The sequence below is a fragment of the Astatotilapia calliptera genome, chromosome 15 (genome assembly GCF_964374335.1).
Source record: "Astatotilapia calliptera chromosome 15, fAstCal68.1, whole genome shotgun sequence".
NCBI classification, from domain to species: Eukaryota; Metazoa; Chordata; class Actinopteri; order Cichliformes; family Cichlidae; genus Astatotilapia; species Astatotilapia calliptera.
The window spans coordinates 28,987,247-29,005,056 of NC_137436.1; the positions used below are offsets into that span (position 1 = coordinate 28,987,247).

Genomic DNA, 17,810 nt, shown 5'->3' on the forward strand with positions numbered 1-17,810 from the left:
CCTAACAATGAAAAGTGTAAAATAAGAACAATAATAATAATAATAATAATAAGGATAAAAGATGAAGTAACAAGTTGTTAGTTTTTTGTTTATTCCAAATGATCATCCAGATGTCTGTGACATGTGATGACAAACACCATAATGGAAGGCCTTAGTCATCACATGCATGGAAAAGTTGCATGACACTTTGACCGATGAGGACTGGAGTTTGAGACCCCTGTCATACGGAATATGACAGGTGTGGTTGAACTGCATGAAGACTCTGAAGTTTCTCTTCTCTTCTGGCAGGACAGGAATGTGGCCTTGTCCTGTGAGCCACCGTAAGAATGTACTTAGAGTAGAACTGGACTGTCACCGGCCTCAGGCTCTTCACCCTTTTCAAAGACAAAGCAGTCATTTAGATAAAATATTAGATATTGTTTACCTGTAAATGCACAAAGTAAATTTAGAAATGTTATTATTGTCAAGCGTGAACAAGCACTGATAGTGTAATCTACAGCTTTGGCCAAATGTTTAAAGAATGAGAAGTGTTGTTTGCTTATTTACAAAGTTTGCTGTTTCAGTGATAGTTGTATATCACATTATATCATTTCAAACAGAGGTGATCCAGCAATGCTGCACTAATGAATTAGACTAACTATTCACTTTAGCTAAAGTTATTAAGTTAGCTAAAGAGTTGGGATGCTGTGTAAGACATGGATAAAGCTAAAATACAAAGGTTTGGGAACCGTTTTGCATGTTTCCCTACTGTAGGGGTCTCTGCAAGCATGCAGAGGGGGTACTCTGAGAGGGTCCAAGATGACAACTTTGGAAATCTACTAGAAACAGTCGATCATATTTGTTTGTCAAAGCTGAATTCAGGGCAAACTACGCTAAATTAGCGTTTTTAGCTAGCAGCTACAATAAGCATAACAGTTACTGTACGGCTATCATTTGTTAACATGACGCTTGTTCTTATACATGTAGTACATTTATTACCAACCTGAGAGTTTATCCGCTGGTCATTCGACATGACGAATGACTTCTGAAGTCTTAATTCAGCTCAAGACGCTGTAGATTCCCGTCAGTAACACTTTTGGTCCGCTAGTAAAACATAGTTCTATTAATCTGCGCTTGAACCGGAACCGGATGTAAGTTCCAAAAAACTGAATTTTGGAACTGAAATTGAATTGTAGAACTGAAACTGAATGGTGAGAAGTGAAACTGAAATTATTCGAGAGCTGAATTTTTAAAGGATAAAATGTAGTTTCAAAGCAAATCAATTCATTTTCAAAATATAAAATTCAATTTCAATTTAGTGATGATCATTTTCAAACCATAAATTCAATTTCAAATTAGACTAATTCAAATTCAGTTTTCAAAAGCATTTATTCAAGTTACAATTCAGATTCAATCTGAGCAATTCAAATTCAAATTGAACTTATTCAGATTCACTTTCTGATGGCACATGCCCAACTATGGGCAGAAATGCCCATAGTTGGGCAGTTTAAAGTTTCTGTCATCAGCATGTTAAAGTTCAGCTGAGGGCAAACAGAATCAGCTGATGAACTGCTGTACACCATTTTGTCCTGCTTCCCAGAAGAACGAGGCTTGAATTTCAATCAGTTACTCTCAGTTACAGTGTGTAATTGTAGAATAGGCAGCATAACATGATGGTAAAATAGTTCATTCAGCCAGTAAATGATCTTTTTTCCCCTCTTGTTTTTTTTCTCTGTCCATTTCCTTTCTTTTTGGTTCATATTTCCTGTTTCTAACATCTACCTGACCCCTTCTTTCTCACCAGTTGACAAACCCATACCAGATCTTAAACCTAAACCAGCTGCGCCCTTAGTCCCGCCCAAGAAGCCGGTCCCTCCTCCAGGGAAAGGCCGACCAGGAATGATCCCACCAAAGAGACCTGAGAAGCCTCTTGCTTCCTCACCCAGCTTCAAGTAAGTATCTGTTCATCATTTGACCACCACTGATAAACTCCACTGCAGCTTTGGGTTAAAAAAAAAAGACAATTCGGTTTAATTTACAGTGCTTTATGTCGATACTGAGCAGCATATTGACACCAAATGTAATTTACTAGGATGTAATTGTGTGGATGCCCTCAAAGGCATCCACACTATTGAGTTCCTGTTTCTCTTTATTCTTTATCTTTATTATTCTGCTAGTTGCTTCCGTACGTTTTTTGGACGTTAACTACTCCCTCAGTTTTCAGCCGATTTTCTCAGTTCAAACTTGAAAAAATTCTGCTCTTTCTGCTAATGAGTGCTATGACTTTTGGTGCTCATAACTTCTATACTTTTTGAGATATTGAATTTTTGCAATATTTTTTGCCCATTTCTGCCATATTATCAGTGGCCTCACTGATTTTCCTTGCCGGGTTGACCTGTGTTTTAGCTCAGTGAGATGAGCATCCGTTCTCAGACTGGGAGGCCTGGGTTCAAATCCCGCTTATGGCAAAATTTCTTTCAGTTAACAGTAAAACTTTTTTAACTCTTTTCAACACAAATTTCAGCTTTTTCAACCCTTTTCAGCAGAATTTTCTGTTTTTTCACCACTTTTCAGCACAAATCCAAGCTTTTTCAACTGTTTTCAGCAAAACCCTCTTTTCAGCAGAATTCTGCTCATTCAACGCTTTTCAGCAGAATTCTGCTCATTCAACTGTTTTCAGCAGAAATTCTGCTGATTGAACTCTTTTCAGCAGAATTTTCAGTTTTTTCTGCTGTTTTCAGAAAAAAACTCTTCAGCAGAAATTCTGCTCATTCACCTCTTTTCAGCAGAAATTCTGCTGATTGAATTCTTTTCAGCAGAATTTTCAGTTTTTTCTGCTGTTTTCAGAAAAAAAACTTTTCAGCAGAAATTCTGCTCATTCACCTCTTTTCAGCAGAATTTTCAGAATTTTCACCTCTTTTCTGCCCAAATTCTGCTTATTCACCTCTTCTGAAAAATTTTCAGCCTTTTCACCTCTTATCAGCACAATTCTCAGCAGCTTCCGCTCATTTCAGCAGAATTGTCAGTCTCTCCACCTCTTCTTTGTGAGAATGAGTTTGGCTCAGTGAGATGAGTAGCCGCCTTGAGACCAGAAGGGCCATGTTCGAATCCTGCTCAGGGCAACTTTTTTTCAACTTTTTCAGCTTTTTTCAGCAGAAATCTTCAGCGTTAAGGCATCTACACAGCATTTTCGCAGGAAATGCAAATTTTTCTAGTTGTATCTAGTCTTTTCATAGGTATGTGCTTAACCACAGTTTTAGTTTAGTTACTCTAAGTCCAATGCTTGTTTATTTTTTCTTTTCTTTTCCAAGTTGTGTTGTTTTTTTGAGGGATTTTAACCCTCTGGGTTTGTTCAAAATCAATACCCTTTCAGCTTGTTTCGTGGCCAAAAGTGGCCACCGACAGATTAGGTCTGTAATTTTTATTTTTTTGGGGGGTTTTTTGGGTTTGTTTTCTTTTTTTTGTTTTTTGTTTTTTTTTACCATTTTTTCTGCATAAAGCTTTTAACTAACTTCAGTTCTTTTCATAAATATAAAATAGTTATTACTTTTTACATTTTTAACCCTTTAAACACCAGTTTGTTTGTCCACTGCACTAGCTGTAAAACAACCTCAAATTTCACAATTTTATATAATTACAGTTCTACTGGAATTTCTTGTATTATTAATAGTGGAGTCTGGGGCATGTAATTGATTCACATCAACACTGATTATAATGCATTGTTATTTTTGTGCAGGGAGAGCCAAAACATAAAAACTTCCTCTCAGCTTGTTCGTGGCCAAAAAATGGCCTATAAAGACACATCTCCTGGATGCACTGGTACGCATCTTCAGTGATGTATCCTAGGGTCATCAGGTGTTTCGGGTCTCACAACATTATACACCCTCGCCCAGGCCCCGACTTGCGTACCAGTAGCTACCAACGGATCAGCCCTCTTGATCCACAGCCACCTTGTGGCTTTCTCTGCCGCTTCACTCACAGCCTGGATGGCCCTCTTCTTGGCTGCCCCCGCCACGCCCAGTCGGCCTAGGACTTTGCAGAGTGATCGTCCTGCAAAGCCCCTACAACCCACTTCTATGGGCTCATAGAAAGTCTTCTAGCCCCTTCCCCTGCACTCCTGCACTAGTTCCTGGTACTTTCCTCGTTTCCTTTCATTGGCCTCCTCAATCCGTTCTTCCCAGGGCACTGTAAGTTCCAGCATGATCAGCTGTTTTGAGGCCTCAGAAATAATTATCATGTCTGGCCGGAGTGATGTTTTTGCAATGTTCTGAGGGAACTTTAGTTGTTTACCCAGGTAAGCCTGTAGCTGCCAATCAGAGGCTGTATTGAGGAGGCCAGTTGTCAAATGTGGGCGCACCTGGGGTTTCTCTCCAGCCTTAATAAAAGAGATTGCCTTCCTTGGAGCCTGAAGATGCTTGCTGGTGCTGATTGCTGAGACAATCTTTTCAGCAACTACTCTGAGCACCTGGTCGTGCCGCCAACGATACCGACCATCGGCCAGGGCCCTTGGGCAGCTGCTAAGGAGGTGTCCTAGGGTCCCTCTTCCAGAGCACAGGGGACAGGCAGGTGTCTCGCTCTTTCCCCACAGATGGAGGTTTGCTGGGCTTGGCAGAGTGTCGTATACTGCCTGCACTAGGAATCGGATCCGGTGGAAGTCTGCCTGCATGAGGTTTGCCCAGGTGACCTTGCGCTGCAAGGTGCTCTCCCACCTTGTCCATGCTCCCTGCCGCTTAAGGCCTACAGCTCTACTTACTCGCTCCTCCTCCACACCTGCTCGGACCTCTTCCTGGAGTAGCTGGTGTCTCTCCTTTCCCTGTGCCCTGCTGACCTGGGCCTTTGGGAAGTACCCCAAGCCTGCTCCCCCTGTTGCTAAGACCCCCATCAGTGTTTTCTGCCTTAGGCGTGACTCCGCCACCTCAACTGCCTTCTCAGCCTTCCACTTTCTTCCTGTCCTTACCTCAATACCTGCTGATGCCACCTTGCAGTCTTTAGAATCTCTGTACTGTAGGGCTTCTCGTGTGCAAGCCACCTTGAACTCTTCTGTGAGACCACTGAAGGGTAACTGCACGCTGTTGCTTGCCCCATACAAGGCAGCGCTGGTGAGACTGCGGGGAAGTCCCAGCCACTTACGAAGAAAGCCACTGATCTTTCTTTCAAGGGATTCCACAGTAGTTATTGGAACTGTATAGACAAGCAAGGGCCACAGGATTCGGGGCAGGATGGAATGCTGGTAGATCCAGGCTTTAAATCTTCCAGGCAGGCCGGACTTATCCACCTTAATGAGCCACGCTCCCAGCTCCTCATTTGCCTTCTGAATAGCAGTAGAGTCTTTCAGGCTGGAGTCAGAGAGTTTCCCCAAGCTCTTAACTGGTTGTTCCGTTATGGATGGAATAATGGTTCCTGAAATTGAGAACCGGAACATGTCCGTCACCTTGCCCTTCTTCACTACCATCGATCTTGATTTAGAAGGTTTAAAACTCATCCTTGCCCATGAGATGAGTCTCTCAAGACCTTGCAAGATCCACCTACACCAGGGAACTGATGATGTCGTAATGGTGAGGTCATCTATATAGGCTCTGATAGGGGGCTGACGAACACCTGACCTTGTCAACGGCCCTCTGCACTCCACCTCCGCACCATGTTCATTGCCAGGGCAAAGAGCGTAACTGAGATGGTACAGCCTGTTATTATAACTTTCCCGAGTCGGTGCCAGTCTGAAGTAACTGTCCTAGAAGGGACCCTAAGCCTGAAATTGGCGTAATAGTTCAGGATCAGGTCCTTGATCTTGCTGGGGACATGGTGGAAGTGTAAAGCATGCTCAACCAGTTTGTGTGGGATCGACCCATACGATCATTGATATAACATTGATTATAATGCATTGTTATTTTTGTGCAGGGAGAGCCAAAACATAAAAACTTCCTCTCAGCTTGTTCGTGGCCAAAAAATGGCCACCCCTTGTTTACATTTACAAAATGCTATAAAATATATATATATTAAAACATTTTTCTTCTTTCATTGACTTGATTTTTTTAAATTAGTATCAGTGCTGCTCATCCAGACTAAAATTTCATTCAAATTCAGAATTTTAACCCTTTAAATACCAGTTAAATCACATAATTGTAATGATTTACATAGGGATAAAAGCATAAAGTCCCTTTTTTTTTTTTTTTTTAAATAATACATGCAAATTGATTTATTATCTAACCATGATGGAGGTTAGATACATAGCAATAATTAAAAGTATCAATGAGTTTTATGTATCTTTGTTTTTTTTGTGCAGTGACAGACAAACAAAAAATCTCCCCCTCAGCTTGTTCGTGGCCAGAAAGGGCCACCCCCTGTTTATGTTTACAAAATGCTATAAAATTCTACTTTCATTGACTTGGTTTTTTAAATTCCTACTCATGAAAACCAAAATATAATTCAAAATCAGAAATTATACCCTTTGAATACCAGATTATTAGGGGTGCAACGATATTCGTATCGATATTGAACCGTTCGATACAGTGCTTTCGGTTCGGTACGCATATGTATCGAACAATACAAAATTTTTAATTTATTTTATCTGAGCGTTCGACTACTCCGCCTAGGCTCGACAATGCAGCCTAGGCGGAGTAGTCGAACGCAGATTCACTGAGCGCTCAACACAGACAGCATCGTCAGAAGGAAGAGCGCAGGGCAAGCTAGCGAGACAGAAGTTAAGCTCTCCTTGCAACATGGACCTTCCCCACCCTCATTCAGATCTGGCGTTTAGAATTATTTTGGTTTTCATGTGACGTATGACCCTGAAGGTAAGCGAGTCATGGACTAAAGTAAAACAGTATGTTGGATGTGCCATGCAATGCTCAATTACATGGGTGGGAGCTAGTGTGTTAGCGCAGTTAGCTCGTTAACGTGTTGGCCGTCTAGCCCCATGCACGGGGCAATCGGCGGTAGCTCGTTAACGGAGATTTGCCGTGTTGTGGCGTTAAGGTCATTTCAACGAGATTAACCTGAAAGCACTAGTGGGAACACAACGAATATGACTGCACATTTACGCCGACATCATCCTAGTGCAAAGACAAGTGGAAGCAGAAAAAAAACAAGCAAGCATGCTACTAACTTTAGCCGAGTCATTTAGACAGCTGTTAGCACATGATTCTCCTTATGTGTTTAATATGCTGCTGAGAATATAGCCCAGAAGAAGCGGATAGTATAGCTTTTATTTTGGAAAGAGACATTTCACTGTAATAAACTCTCTTTTCCAAAGATGAGTGATGAGTGATGATCAATCAGATACAGGGCTCACAATATCGCTAGCCCGACGTCCCGGGGCTAGCGATATTTTCAGTCGGGCTACCAAAATCTATCTCTGCCCTGCCCGTCGGGCTATTGTAGGAAGGAAAAATATATGTCAATGCTTTTGCATTCTTTCAGAAATGTAGCTGGGTAATTATGTCATTGGCATCGGTGAGCCATTATCAATATGTGACATATTGAAATCGCGTTTGAATTTGCGCTTGTTTTTTTGCTTTCACTTTGCAATCGCGCGAACTGTGTATAGAGAGCGACAGCACTGATCTGTGAGTGATGATAATTTGTGCACCAATTCCTCTGACATCGTCTTATTAATCGGTAGCTTACTATGCAAACATGACAAGTGAAATCTCCGGCAGCAAGCTTAAACATGTGAGAGGTTGATCGTGCAGAGAATCGCTGAGCTTATGTGAGTGCGTGTGTAAAAGCAGCAGGATTTATATTTGACTACGATGACCTGGATGACTGAGGACACCAAAGTATCGAACCGAACCGTGAATTTTGGGTATCGTTGCACCCCTACAGATTATGTATTATTACTACGCTTTTGGGGGAAAATAGCAATAAAGTTAACATTTTTTAGAATATGAAAGATGAAACCTAATTTTTTTTTAATCATCATTGCAGGCACCAATAACAGTAACAATGATTTATTTTTACTTTATTTTATTTTTGGGGGGGGGTGAATGGCCAAAAAGAAAATCACACATGGTGTGTTAGTGGCCAGAAAGGCCATTTAATGACCAAATAACCACTGAAATGACCACAAAAATGATCAAATTTTATATTACAGTGTGTGTGCTTCTGTGTGCATCCTCATTAGCAGAAAGATTTGCTAACCACAGTAGAGTGGTTTTTGTAGGCACACTTTCTACACCCGGTGCAAAGGGCTGCTGTTCCAATCCTGGAGGTGCGCCACCCACACTGTGGTTCAGACTACTGTATCTTGAGATCAATGGCAGAAGTGGCTGAGAATCAGGGACAAGGGTGTCTTGCAGTTGTTGAGGTCACCAGCATGTGCCCCAGCTCTTCCAGGATCACTCTTCATTTGTAGGTTGTAGAGGACTCCCCCACTTCAGTGAAGTTGTTTCCGGCGGGCGGGACAAAGGCATCGTATCTCAAGACATCCAGGAGATTGGAGAAAAGAGCCAGCAGCCATCAGTTAGTTTGCCTTCAACAACTCCTCTCTAAGTTATCCAAGCTGTATTTGTGCCTATTGTAGTGCAGGATTGTTTCTTGCTTCCAGGCGTCCTCTATTCCCCATCACTGACTGCTGGTTCCCTGTGAGTTGCTGTCAAAAGAAGCACATTCCTCCGTTGTTTTGGCATGTGGGATATCGGCGTGGTGGTTTAGGTGAAGCCAAAGACAGACAACAAAATCTTCCTCTGTTGCAACTGGAGGAGCTGGGGAGGGAGCTCTGGGTTGTTTCCCCTGTGCCAGTTTTCATGTGAGGGGTTCCTCTGCCAAGGTGACCGAAGGAAAGATGTTGTCCTCGGAGCTCCTCCATCAGCTGGAGTCTGATCTCATGCCATTTTTTTTACTTCCTGATACTTCCAGTGTTGTCATCCAACATGCTATGTATTGCTTTATCCTGTTGTTGGCTCACATCTCCACTTCATCTATAATCCTCCAATCCTCACACCTTCACCTCCCGTGCAGGTTTGTAAGGGTGCACAGATCTCCTTTGTTATAAAAATGTCGAAAGTAGATCTCAGACTGCTAATGCAGGGATCTCCATACAGGGTGAGCCCTGGTTTGATACCAGTGGGTACTGGATTGTAGAGCAGTCTCTCTTCAGTAGTGGGACCCACATGGTTTTCCTTTCATGAGGGATCCACTTAGTTGCCTGCTCCTTGGTCTCAGAAAATGCTCCTATGTTGTTTTCCATCAGCTGCTCGGCCTCCACCTCCATGCCCCCCAACCCCAATCCTCCCCCAAAGAAGAGGATTCAGGCACTGGCTAGTACTCTTCATCAGTGGTGACGCAGTCAGCTTCTTTGGAGATTGTCCCCTCATCTTCTGGAGAGGAAGTTTCTTCATCTTGGGCAGGTGTCTTTTCTTCAAGGGCAGAGGACTGCTTGCTGTCCTTGCTCTCTGACCAGATCATATAGACAGTGCTTGAAGCAGTGATGACTTTATTGCCATATTGCCTGAATAAATTATCTGGAAGCTGTTAGGCTTACTTACAGCAGTAGTAGGGTAAAAGTGCTTTTAGCATGTGCTTCAAAGCTAAGTTTGACTGGGAACCTCAAAGCTCAATAGCCTGCATCGACAGAAATTCACTGCAGCCTATGTAATATTTGATGTGTCATTATTTATTTCAGTCTATCTTGCAAATACATGTTTGTGCTGCAATGTCATACACAAACACAAACTATTAGATCCTTAAGATCAAACCTATGTAATAATAATAATAGTAGTAATGGATTGCATTTATATAGCGCTTTTCGAGACCCTCAAAGCGCTTTACAATTCCACTATTCATTCACTCTCACATTCACACACTGGTGGAGGCAAGCTACAGCTGTAGCCACAGAAGCGAGGCTGCCATATCGGCCCCTCTGGTCATCACCAGTAGGCGGTAGGTGAAGTATCTTGCCCAAGGACACAACGACCAAGACTGTCCGAGCCAGGGCTCGACCTGGCAACCTTCTGATTACAAGACGAACTCTTGAGCCACGATCGCCCCTATATCAAAATTGTTTCATTATTTTGGTCCATTGGAGTGTGGTAAGCCGCTACTAGAAACTAGGAATATTACATGAAATTGCTTGTTTGGCCAAAAATGGGTAAATTTGGTAAAGAACATGAAAAACTACAATTTTCATGTGTTGAGTTTAGAATGAAAGCAATTTTACCTAAATCGCATGATATAGTTCTGTCAATAAATAGGAATCAAAAAAAGGTGGTTATAATGGGTTTCAATTGGCCAAAAATGGCCACGATAGAGCCAAGAGGAACAATTTTTTTTTTTTAAACGTATGTTTATTTGTTTTTGTTTTTTGAACAGTATCAACACCAACATAAAATGAACGTATGGCAGTCATTAAAATAATAATAATAACAACAGTAATAATAATAATAATAATAATAATAGTAATAACGATAATTGAAGTGTTAATCCTAAAAGATTCCAAAGAAATGCATAAATGCATAGTTAAATAAATTAAGACAGAAACCATACAAATAAATATAATTTAAAAAAAAAATCATAATATAGATTGCACAGTATATTCCCAACAGCAAGTCAGACATTATTCATTATCTAGTTGTCTTATTCACTCACCCCCCCCCCCCCCCCCACATCCCCACTCCTCAGTAGATCCAAAAATATCTTCCAGATGTTGTACAATTCAGAAGCCTTCTTTCTAACAATATAGTTCAGTTTCTCAAGAGCTAAACTCGATGTTAAGTTATTTAACCAGTGGTTAAAAGAGGGGCAACCAACATTCTTCCAGCATAAGGCGATACAGCGTTTGGCCTGTAGCAAACAAAGATCGACCATTTTTCTTTCCTCACACGACAGAGTACAGTCATCTGGATACAAGCCTAAAATGCATAACTTAGGGCAAAGCGGTACAGGAGAAGTTGTGATCTGAGAGATATATTTTAACACAGAGCTCCAAAATTTTTGGATCTCTTCACATTTCCACAGGCAGTGATATAGTGTACCCTGATGCCTATTACACTTATAGCATAGATCAATTATATTAGGATCAAATTTATTTAATTGTACAGGGGATATGTATGTTCGCATTATCCAATTAAATTGTATCATTCTCAAATGAGTGTTAATGGTTTGAGTGTGTGTTTTTGAACATATTTTACCCCATTCAGTATATGAAATATCTTCTTGTAAGTCACTAATCCACTCCCGTCTTTTACTATCAGAGTTATCCTTATGGTTTTCAACTAAAAGGCTATAAAACTGGGACACCAGTCTTTTACCAAAACAGTTTTTTGTAACATGAGTTTCTAGGATGGAGAGTGGGGGTTGGTGCACTGAATTGTTTAAGTGTGCCAGAATAAAACTTCTAAGTTGCAGATACTTAAAAAAGTGTTTCTGCGGTAAATCAAACTTTGCCCTTAATTCACTGAATGACATTAGAGAATATTCCTCATATACGTCCTGTAGTTTCGCAATGCCCTTGTTCAGCCAAGCTTTAAAGCCCATGTCATTCTTAGCCGGGGCAAAGAGTTCATTACCCCAAATTGGGGAGAAACAGGACAACCCAGGAGAGTCATTCAACATTTTTTGTACTTCATGCCAAACAACAACAGTGTTTTTTACAAAGGGATTAGTAGTAATTTTCTTTAAAGTTTTAAAGGGTGCTGAGTATAAATAGCTATTTAACGACAGACCCTTTGAGGACATTCTTTCAGTTGCTAACCAGGGAAGGGAAATATCGTTTGAAAACCAAAACATAGTGGTCCTCAGCTGAGCAGCCCAATAGTACCATTTTAAATTTGGAAACTGTAGTCCTCCCCTATCATATGGTAAATACAAGAGGGAGAGTCTGAGTCTTGGCTTCCTATTGTTCCAGATGAAATTAGAAAGAAGTTTGCTGGTCTTGGAAAAAAAAGGAGGAGGAGGGGCCAGCAGAATTGACTGAAAGATATATAGGAATTTAGGTAATATAGTCATCTTTACTATGTTTATTCTTCCCAGTAAAGAAAGAGGCAATGATATTAATCTAGTGATCTCATCCGACAACCCTTCCACCAAGGGCTCATAATTGGCTGAACTAAGATTGCTTATCGTTGGGGTTACTCTGATGCCTAAATATTTAAATCCCTCTGCGGCATTCACAAATGGGTGGGATACAACTGGTTTCAACCTCTCGTTCATATTTAAAAACATAATGGATGATTTTTCTTCGTTCACTTTGAACCCAGAGAAACTGCTAAATTGATCGAATAGCTTCAGGAGAGATGGTATTGATTCTGCAAGGTGTGATAGAAACACAACAGTATCGTCAGCGTACATTTCAATTTTGTGTAGCATCTCCCCAATTTTAATACCATGGATCAAGGGATGTGATCTAATTGCTATCGCTAAAGGTTCCATGGCTAGTACAAAAAGCACAGGTGAAATCGGAGACCCTTGCCTGGTGCCTCGAGATGGCTCAAAAGGACTAGAGATGAGATTATTGGTAGATACCATTGCAACCGAATCAGCAAGTAAAATTTCAATCCATCGGCAGAAGTGATCACCAAATCCAAAAAGCTTAAGCACCTCAATTAGACAGGGCCATTCAACTCGATCGAACGCCTTCTCCGCGTCGAGTGATAGTATTGCAGTATCAGGTGACTCTTCACATTCGTGGATTATATTGAGAACTCTCCTCACGTTGTGGAACCCCTGGCGATTTTGAACGAAACCATTTTGATCTCCGTGTATAATGACTGGAAGAGCCCTCTCCAGCCTCATAGCCAGAGCTTTAGCTATGATTTTGGAGTCAGAATTTAACAGCGATATGGGTCTGTAAGAACCGCTTTCGGCTGGCGCTTTGCTCGGTTTTAGAATGAGAGTGATCAGGGCACTACGAAATGTAGCAGGGAGGCGACCTGTTTCATAGGATTCCAAATAAACATCTAATAATGGGGGAATTAATTTTGCTTTAAATAGCTTGTAAATATCTATCGGAAGCCCATCAGGACCCGAAGCCTTACCACCTCTCATGTTCGTAATTGCATCAGAAACGTCATTGAAATTTATTTCTCTCTCCAATTCATTTTTCATATCCTCAGAAATACAGGGAAAGATCAATCTATCCAAGAAAGCATTTTGGCTTACCAGGTCCAGTGGGCTGTCAGATTTATATAGGGTTTTAAGTTTCTTTATCTGCCAAGCTTAGTAGTCTACCCAGCTTTTCACCCTGATCATAAAACGTCTGTTTCAATCTTATTAAACCATCTTCAGCTTTAAGCATAGACAGCTCCTCGTATTTAAGCTTTAAGGTTAATCTATTCGGGAGTGGGATTTAAATACTGCTGAATAGCATGAGAATCCCCTTTTATTGGGGTTTTGAATTCTCCATGGATCAGAGGTTCAGATCTTTCAAATATTGTTGTATTTTTTTTCTTGTTTGAGAGTGTGAAGTGTCTATCCCTGATGAGCGGTCAAGCTTCGGGTCCAGAGTACAATTTAAGTCACCTGCCAATATTATCCTACCAGGAAGGGTAGCTATCAATAGTAATAAATTCTCAAAAAATAAAGGGTTATCATCATTAGGGCCATAAACATTAACTAAATTGAAATTCTCTTTCAAGAGAGTTCCTTGAACCACCAAAAATCTGCCAGCTTTATCATAAATAGTGTTATTTACTTGGAAAGGCACTGAATTATGAATTAACACCATAACCCCTCTCGCGTGCGAAGGGCAACAGGATGCTAGCACTTTGCCTGGCCATCTCCTACGTACTTTCACCAGATCCTCTCTGAGTAAATGGGTCTCTTGGATAAACGCTATTGATGACTCAAGTTGTTTAAGCCTGGTAATAACCTGTTTTAGTTTAACCACTTTTACCATTCCTCTCACATTCCAAGAAGTAAATTTAAAAGTCTTATATGAAGTCATCTATTCTTATTAATACAACAGATTGTGCAACATAGTATCTTCATTTGGTTGTTGGTAAACCTTTCAGTATCTCTAACTGTTGTGCTGGGAGTAAACCAGTAAAAAGCAACACGTTGTGAAAAATACAAAAACACAAAGAAATAACACAAAATCTGCCATAAATGAACCCCCTTAGCTGTCAACCTGAACCGGACAGCCCCTCGCCCTACCCCGCCCTCCCCCTGACCTTGGGGTGCAGTTAAGTGCACACGCTGATCCAATGTAAACAAGGGAGCAGCTAGACCAAACCGAGCTGACATGGTCAAACAAAACCAAACCACCTGGACAATTGCGTCTCCTGACGAAAATGTATATCCTACATGAACAAGTATGTATACAATGATCATTACAAACTTTCTTGTAGCATAACTCTCATCCCGGAGAGCCGACTGTATGTCGAACAACCAGTACTCCAAGACACAAATGAAAGCCCAATCAACGAGTGGGCGTGGCTAGTTATCTATAAGGGATAAATAAAATGCCCAATACAACTGAGGAGAACGAAGGAACGGTAAACCAAAGTAAATACAAAAAAGAAAAATACTCTCCCCAAAAAATTCAACAGTAAGGATGAGCGATATTGACCATTAAATCCAACAATTTCAAACTACAGTTGTTATGGGCAGATAGTGAAGGATTCGGCAGTCCCCATCAGATATTCTGCTAGTCCTCTGTATTCTGCAAACCTCGGATGAACTTTTCCGCATCTGCTGGGGTCTCAAAGACATGCGTATGTCCACCAGATGACACTCGTAGCTTCGCCGGGTAAATTAATCCGTAACGTACGTTCATCGCCCTGAGCTGCTGTTTCACCCGGTCGAAGCCCCTCCTCCGTCGGTGGAGATCTGTAGAAAGATCCGGGAAGAACATGACCTCTTGACCCCCGCAAATAACTTTCCCTTTGGCCATAGCCGCCCCCAACACCCGAACCTTGTCTTGGAAGTTTAAAAACTTCACGATGAGGACTCTCGGTGAGGGTGGTCGGTTGGGTTGCGTCCAGCCGGGCAACCGGTGAGCTCTTTCGGTGAGAGGTTGTCTCGGGAATGTTGCTGGTCCCAGCGCTTCGGGGAGCCACTTCTCTAGGAACGCCACCGCGTCATTTCCTTCTATTTTCTCCGGCAAATTAACTAGTCGTAGGTTGGAATGACGAGAGCGATTTTCGAGGTCCTCGAGTTTGTTCGTGAGGAGAGCCACTTGTTTAACTAGCGCATCTATCTTGCCTTTCTCTGAGTTAACGGCGTCCTCCACGCTGCTAATGCGCATCTCTGCCCCATCCATGCGCACCGAAAAGTCCTGCACATCTCTTTTAACATCTTGGATCGCTGACAGGACCACATCAAGTTTTGTGGAAAAGTCATTTCTGATTCCGTCGAGTATTTGAATAACATCCATGTTATGGGCCATTCCAGTACCCACGTCCAGGAGACTCCCAGGGCTAGCATCACCTGCAGAGTTAGCTTGACTGCTAGCGTCAGAGATGTCGTCTTCCACACTCAGAGAAGAGTGTGCCTTAGATTTATTTTGTGCTTTCTTAGCCGGCATAATGTCGCGGATATACGATAATAACTCGTTACAAGCAATAGTTATCACTGTTGACGCAGTTAAAGGACAGTTTTCAGGAACTTACTAAAATATCACCAGGAGCTCACAAAAATATGTGTGCCTAGTTCAGCGCCATAACCACGCCCCCCAAGAGGAACAATTTCATGTATAGTGTATACAGTGGCTTGCAAAAGCATTCGGCCCCTACATTTTGTCACATTACCACCACAAACATGAATCAATTTTATTGGAATTCCACGTGAAAGACCAATACAAAGTGGTGTACACTTGAGAAGTGGAACGAAAATCATACATGAGTCCAAACATTTTCTACAAATAAATAACTGCAAAGTGGGGTGTGCGTAATTATTCAGCCCCCTTTGGTCTGAGTGCAGTCAGTTGCCCATAGACATTGCCTGATGAGTGCTAATGACTAAATAGAGTGCACCTGTGTGTAATCTAATGTCAGTACAAATATAGCTGCTCTGTGACGGCCTCAAAGGTTGTCTAAGAGAATATTGGGTGGCTGTGGCTCAGGTGGTAGAGCAGATCAGCTACTGATCGAAAGGTTAGTGGTTCAATTTTAGGCTTCGCCAGTCTGCATGTCAAGTGTCCTTGGGCAAGATACTAACCCCAAATTGCCCTTCGATGCGTTCATCGGAGTGTGAATGTGTGTGAATGTAGATTAGGTTTGCACTTGCGTTTAGAAGTGCTTGCATGAGTGGGTGTGAATGGGTGAATGAGGCATGTTGTATAGAGCGCTTTGAGTACTCCGGGAGAGTAGAGAACCGCTATATAAGAATCAGTCTGTTACCAATCCGTAGTCCGTAACAACACACCAGACAGGTCAGAGATAAAATTATTGAGAAATTTAAAGCAGGTTTAGGCTACAAAAAGATTTCCCAAGCCTTGAACATCCCACGGAGCACTGTTTAAGTCATCATTCAGAAATGGAAGTGTTTCTGTATGGCACAACTGTAAACCTACCAAGACAAGGCCGTCCACCTAAACTCACAGGCCGAACTAGGAGAGCGCTGATCAGAAATGCAGCCAAGAGGCCCATGGTGACTCTGGACGAGCTGCAGAGATTTACAGCTCAGGTGGGGGAATCTGTCCATAGGACAACTATTAGTCGTGCACTGCACAAAGTTGGCCTTTATGGAAGAGTGGCAAGAAGAAAGCCATTGTTAACAGAAAACCATAAGAAGTCCCGTTTGCAGTTTTCCACAAGCCATGTGGGGGACACAGCAAACATGTGGAAGAAGGTGCTCTGGTCAGATGAGACCAAAATAAGGTTCACCTTCCAGCAGGACAATGACCCTAAACTTAAAGCCAGGGCAACAATGGAATGGTTTAAAACAAAACATATCCATGTGTTAGAATGGCCCAGTCAAAGTCCAGATCTAAATCCAATCGAGAATCTGTGGCAAGATCTGAAAACTGCTGTTCACAAACGCTGACCATCTAATCTGACTTAGCTGGAGCTGTTTTGCAAAGAAGAATGGGCAAGGATTTCAGTCTCTAGATGTGCAAAGCTGGTAGAGACATACCCTAAAAGACTGGCAGCTGTAATTGCAGCAAAAGGTGGTTCTACAAAGTATTTACTCAGGGGGGCTGAATAATTATACACACCCCACTTTGCAGTCATTTATTTTTAAAAAATGTTTGGAATCATGTATGATTTTTGTTCAACTTCTCACGTGTACACCACTTTGTATTGGTCTTTCACGTGGAATTCCAATAAAATTGATTCATGTCTCTGTCAGTGCGCCCCAGGGTGGCTGTGGCTACAATGTAGCTTGCCATCACCAGAGTGTGAATGTGTGTGTGAATGGGTGGATGACTGGATATGTAAAGCGCTTTGGGGTCCTTAGGGACTAGTAAAGCGCTATATAAATACAGGCCATTTACCATGTTTGTGGCTGTAATGTGACAAAATGTGGAAAAGTTCAAGGGGGCCGAATACTTTTGCAAGTCACTGTATTATTGGCATTATTAAGGAGCTGGTGTTGAAAATTAAAAACTCTGGAAAAAATACACACCTTTGGGAAGTTTCATTCCATTTGCATTAACAGAACAAAAATGGTTGAAAAAACAAAAGTGAAGTGGCCACAAATGGCCAGGATAGAGCTACTACTTTTCATGGCTGTTTTGATATCGCTCTCTCTCTCTTAACTGATCAAATCTCGCTGTGGTAACAGCTTTAAACTCGGTATGACCCAGGTTGATAGAGGGTGCCCAGTCTGGATCGCATTCCAACATTTTGAAGGCTGGTTTTCCTACAAAACACAACAAACATTAGCCCGCAAAGGCACAGTAAACAAATTCAATTCAAATCAATATAAGACTTATTTGTAACCTACATCAACTATTA

General features: G+C 41.7%; 1 protein-coding gene across 3 annotated transcripts in view; it reads left to right on the top strand.

The window, feature by feature from the left end:
• Positions 1-17,810, top strand: part of cd2ap (CD2-associated protein) — a 114,745-nt gene that overhangs the window by 76,158 nt on the left and 20,777 nt on the right. For all 3 annotated transcript variants that reach the window (XM_026143288.2, XM_026143289.2, XM_026143290.2), the window contains one exon: positions 1,784-1,931. In XM_026143288.2, the coding sequence (XP_025999073.1) occupies positions 1,784-1,931 (148 nt within the window). The remainder of the gene's footprint in view (positions 1-1,783; positions 1,932-17,810) is intronic.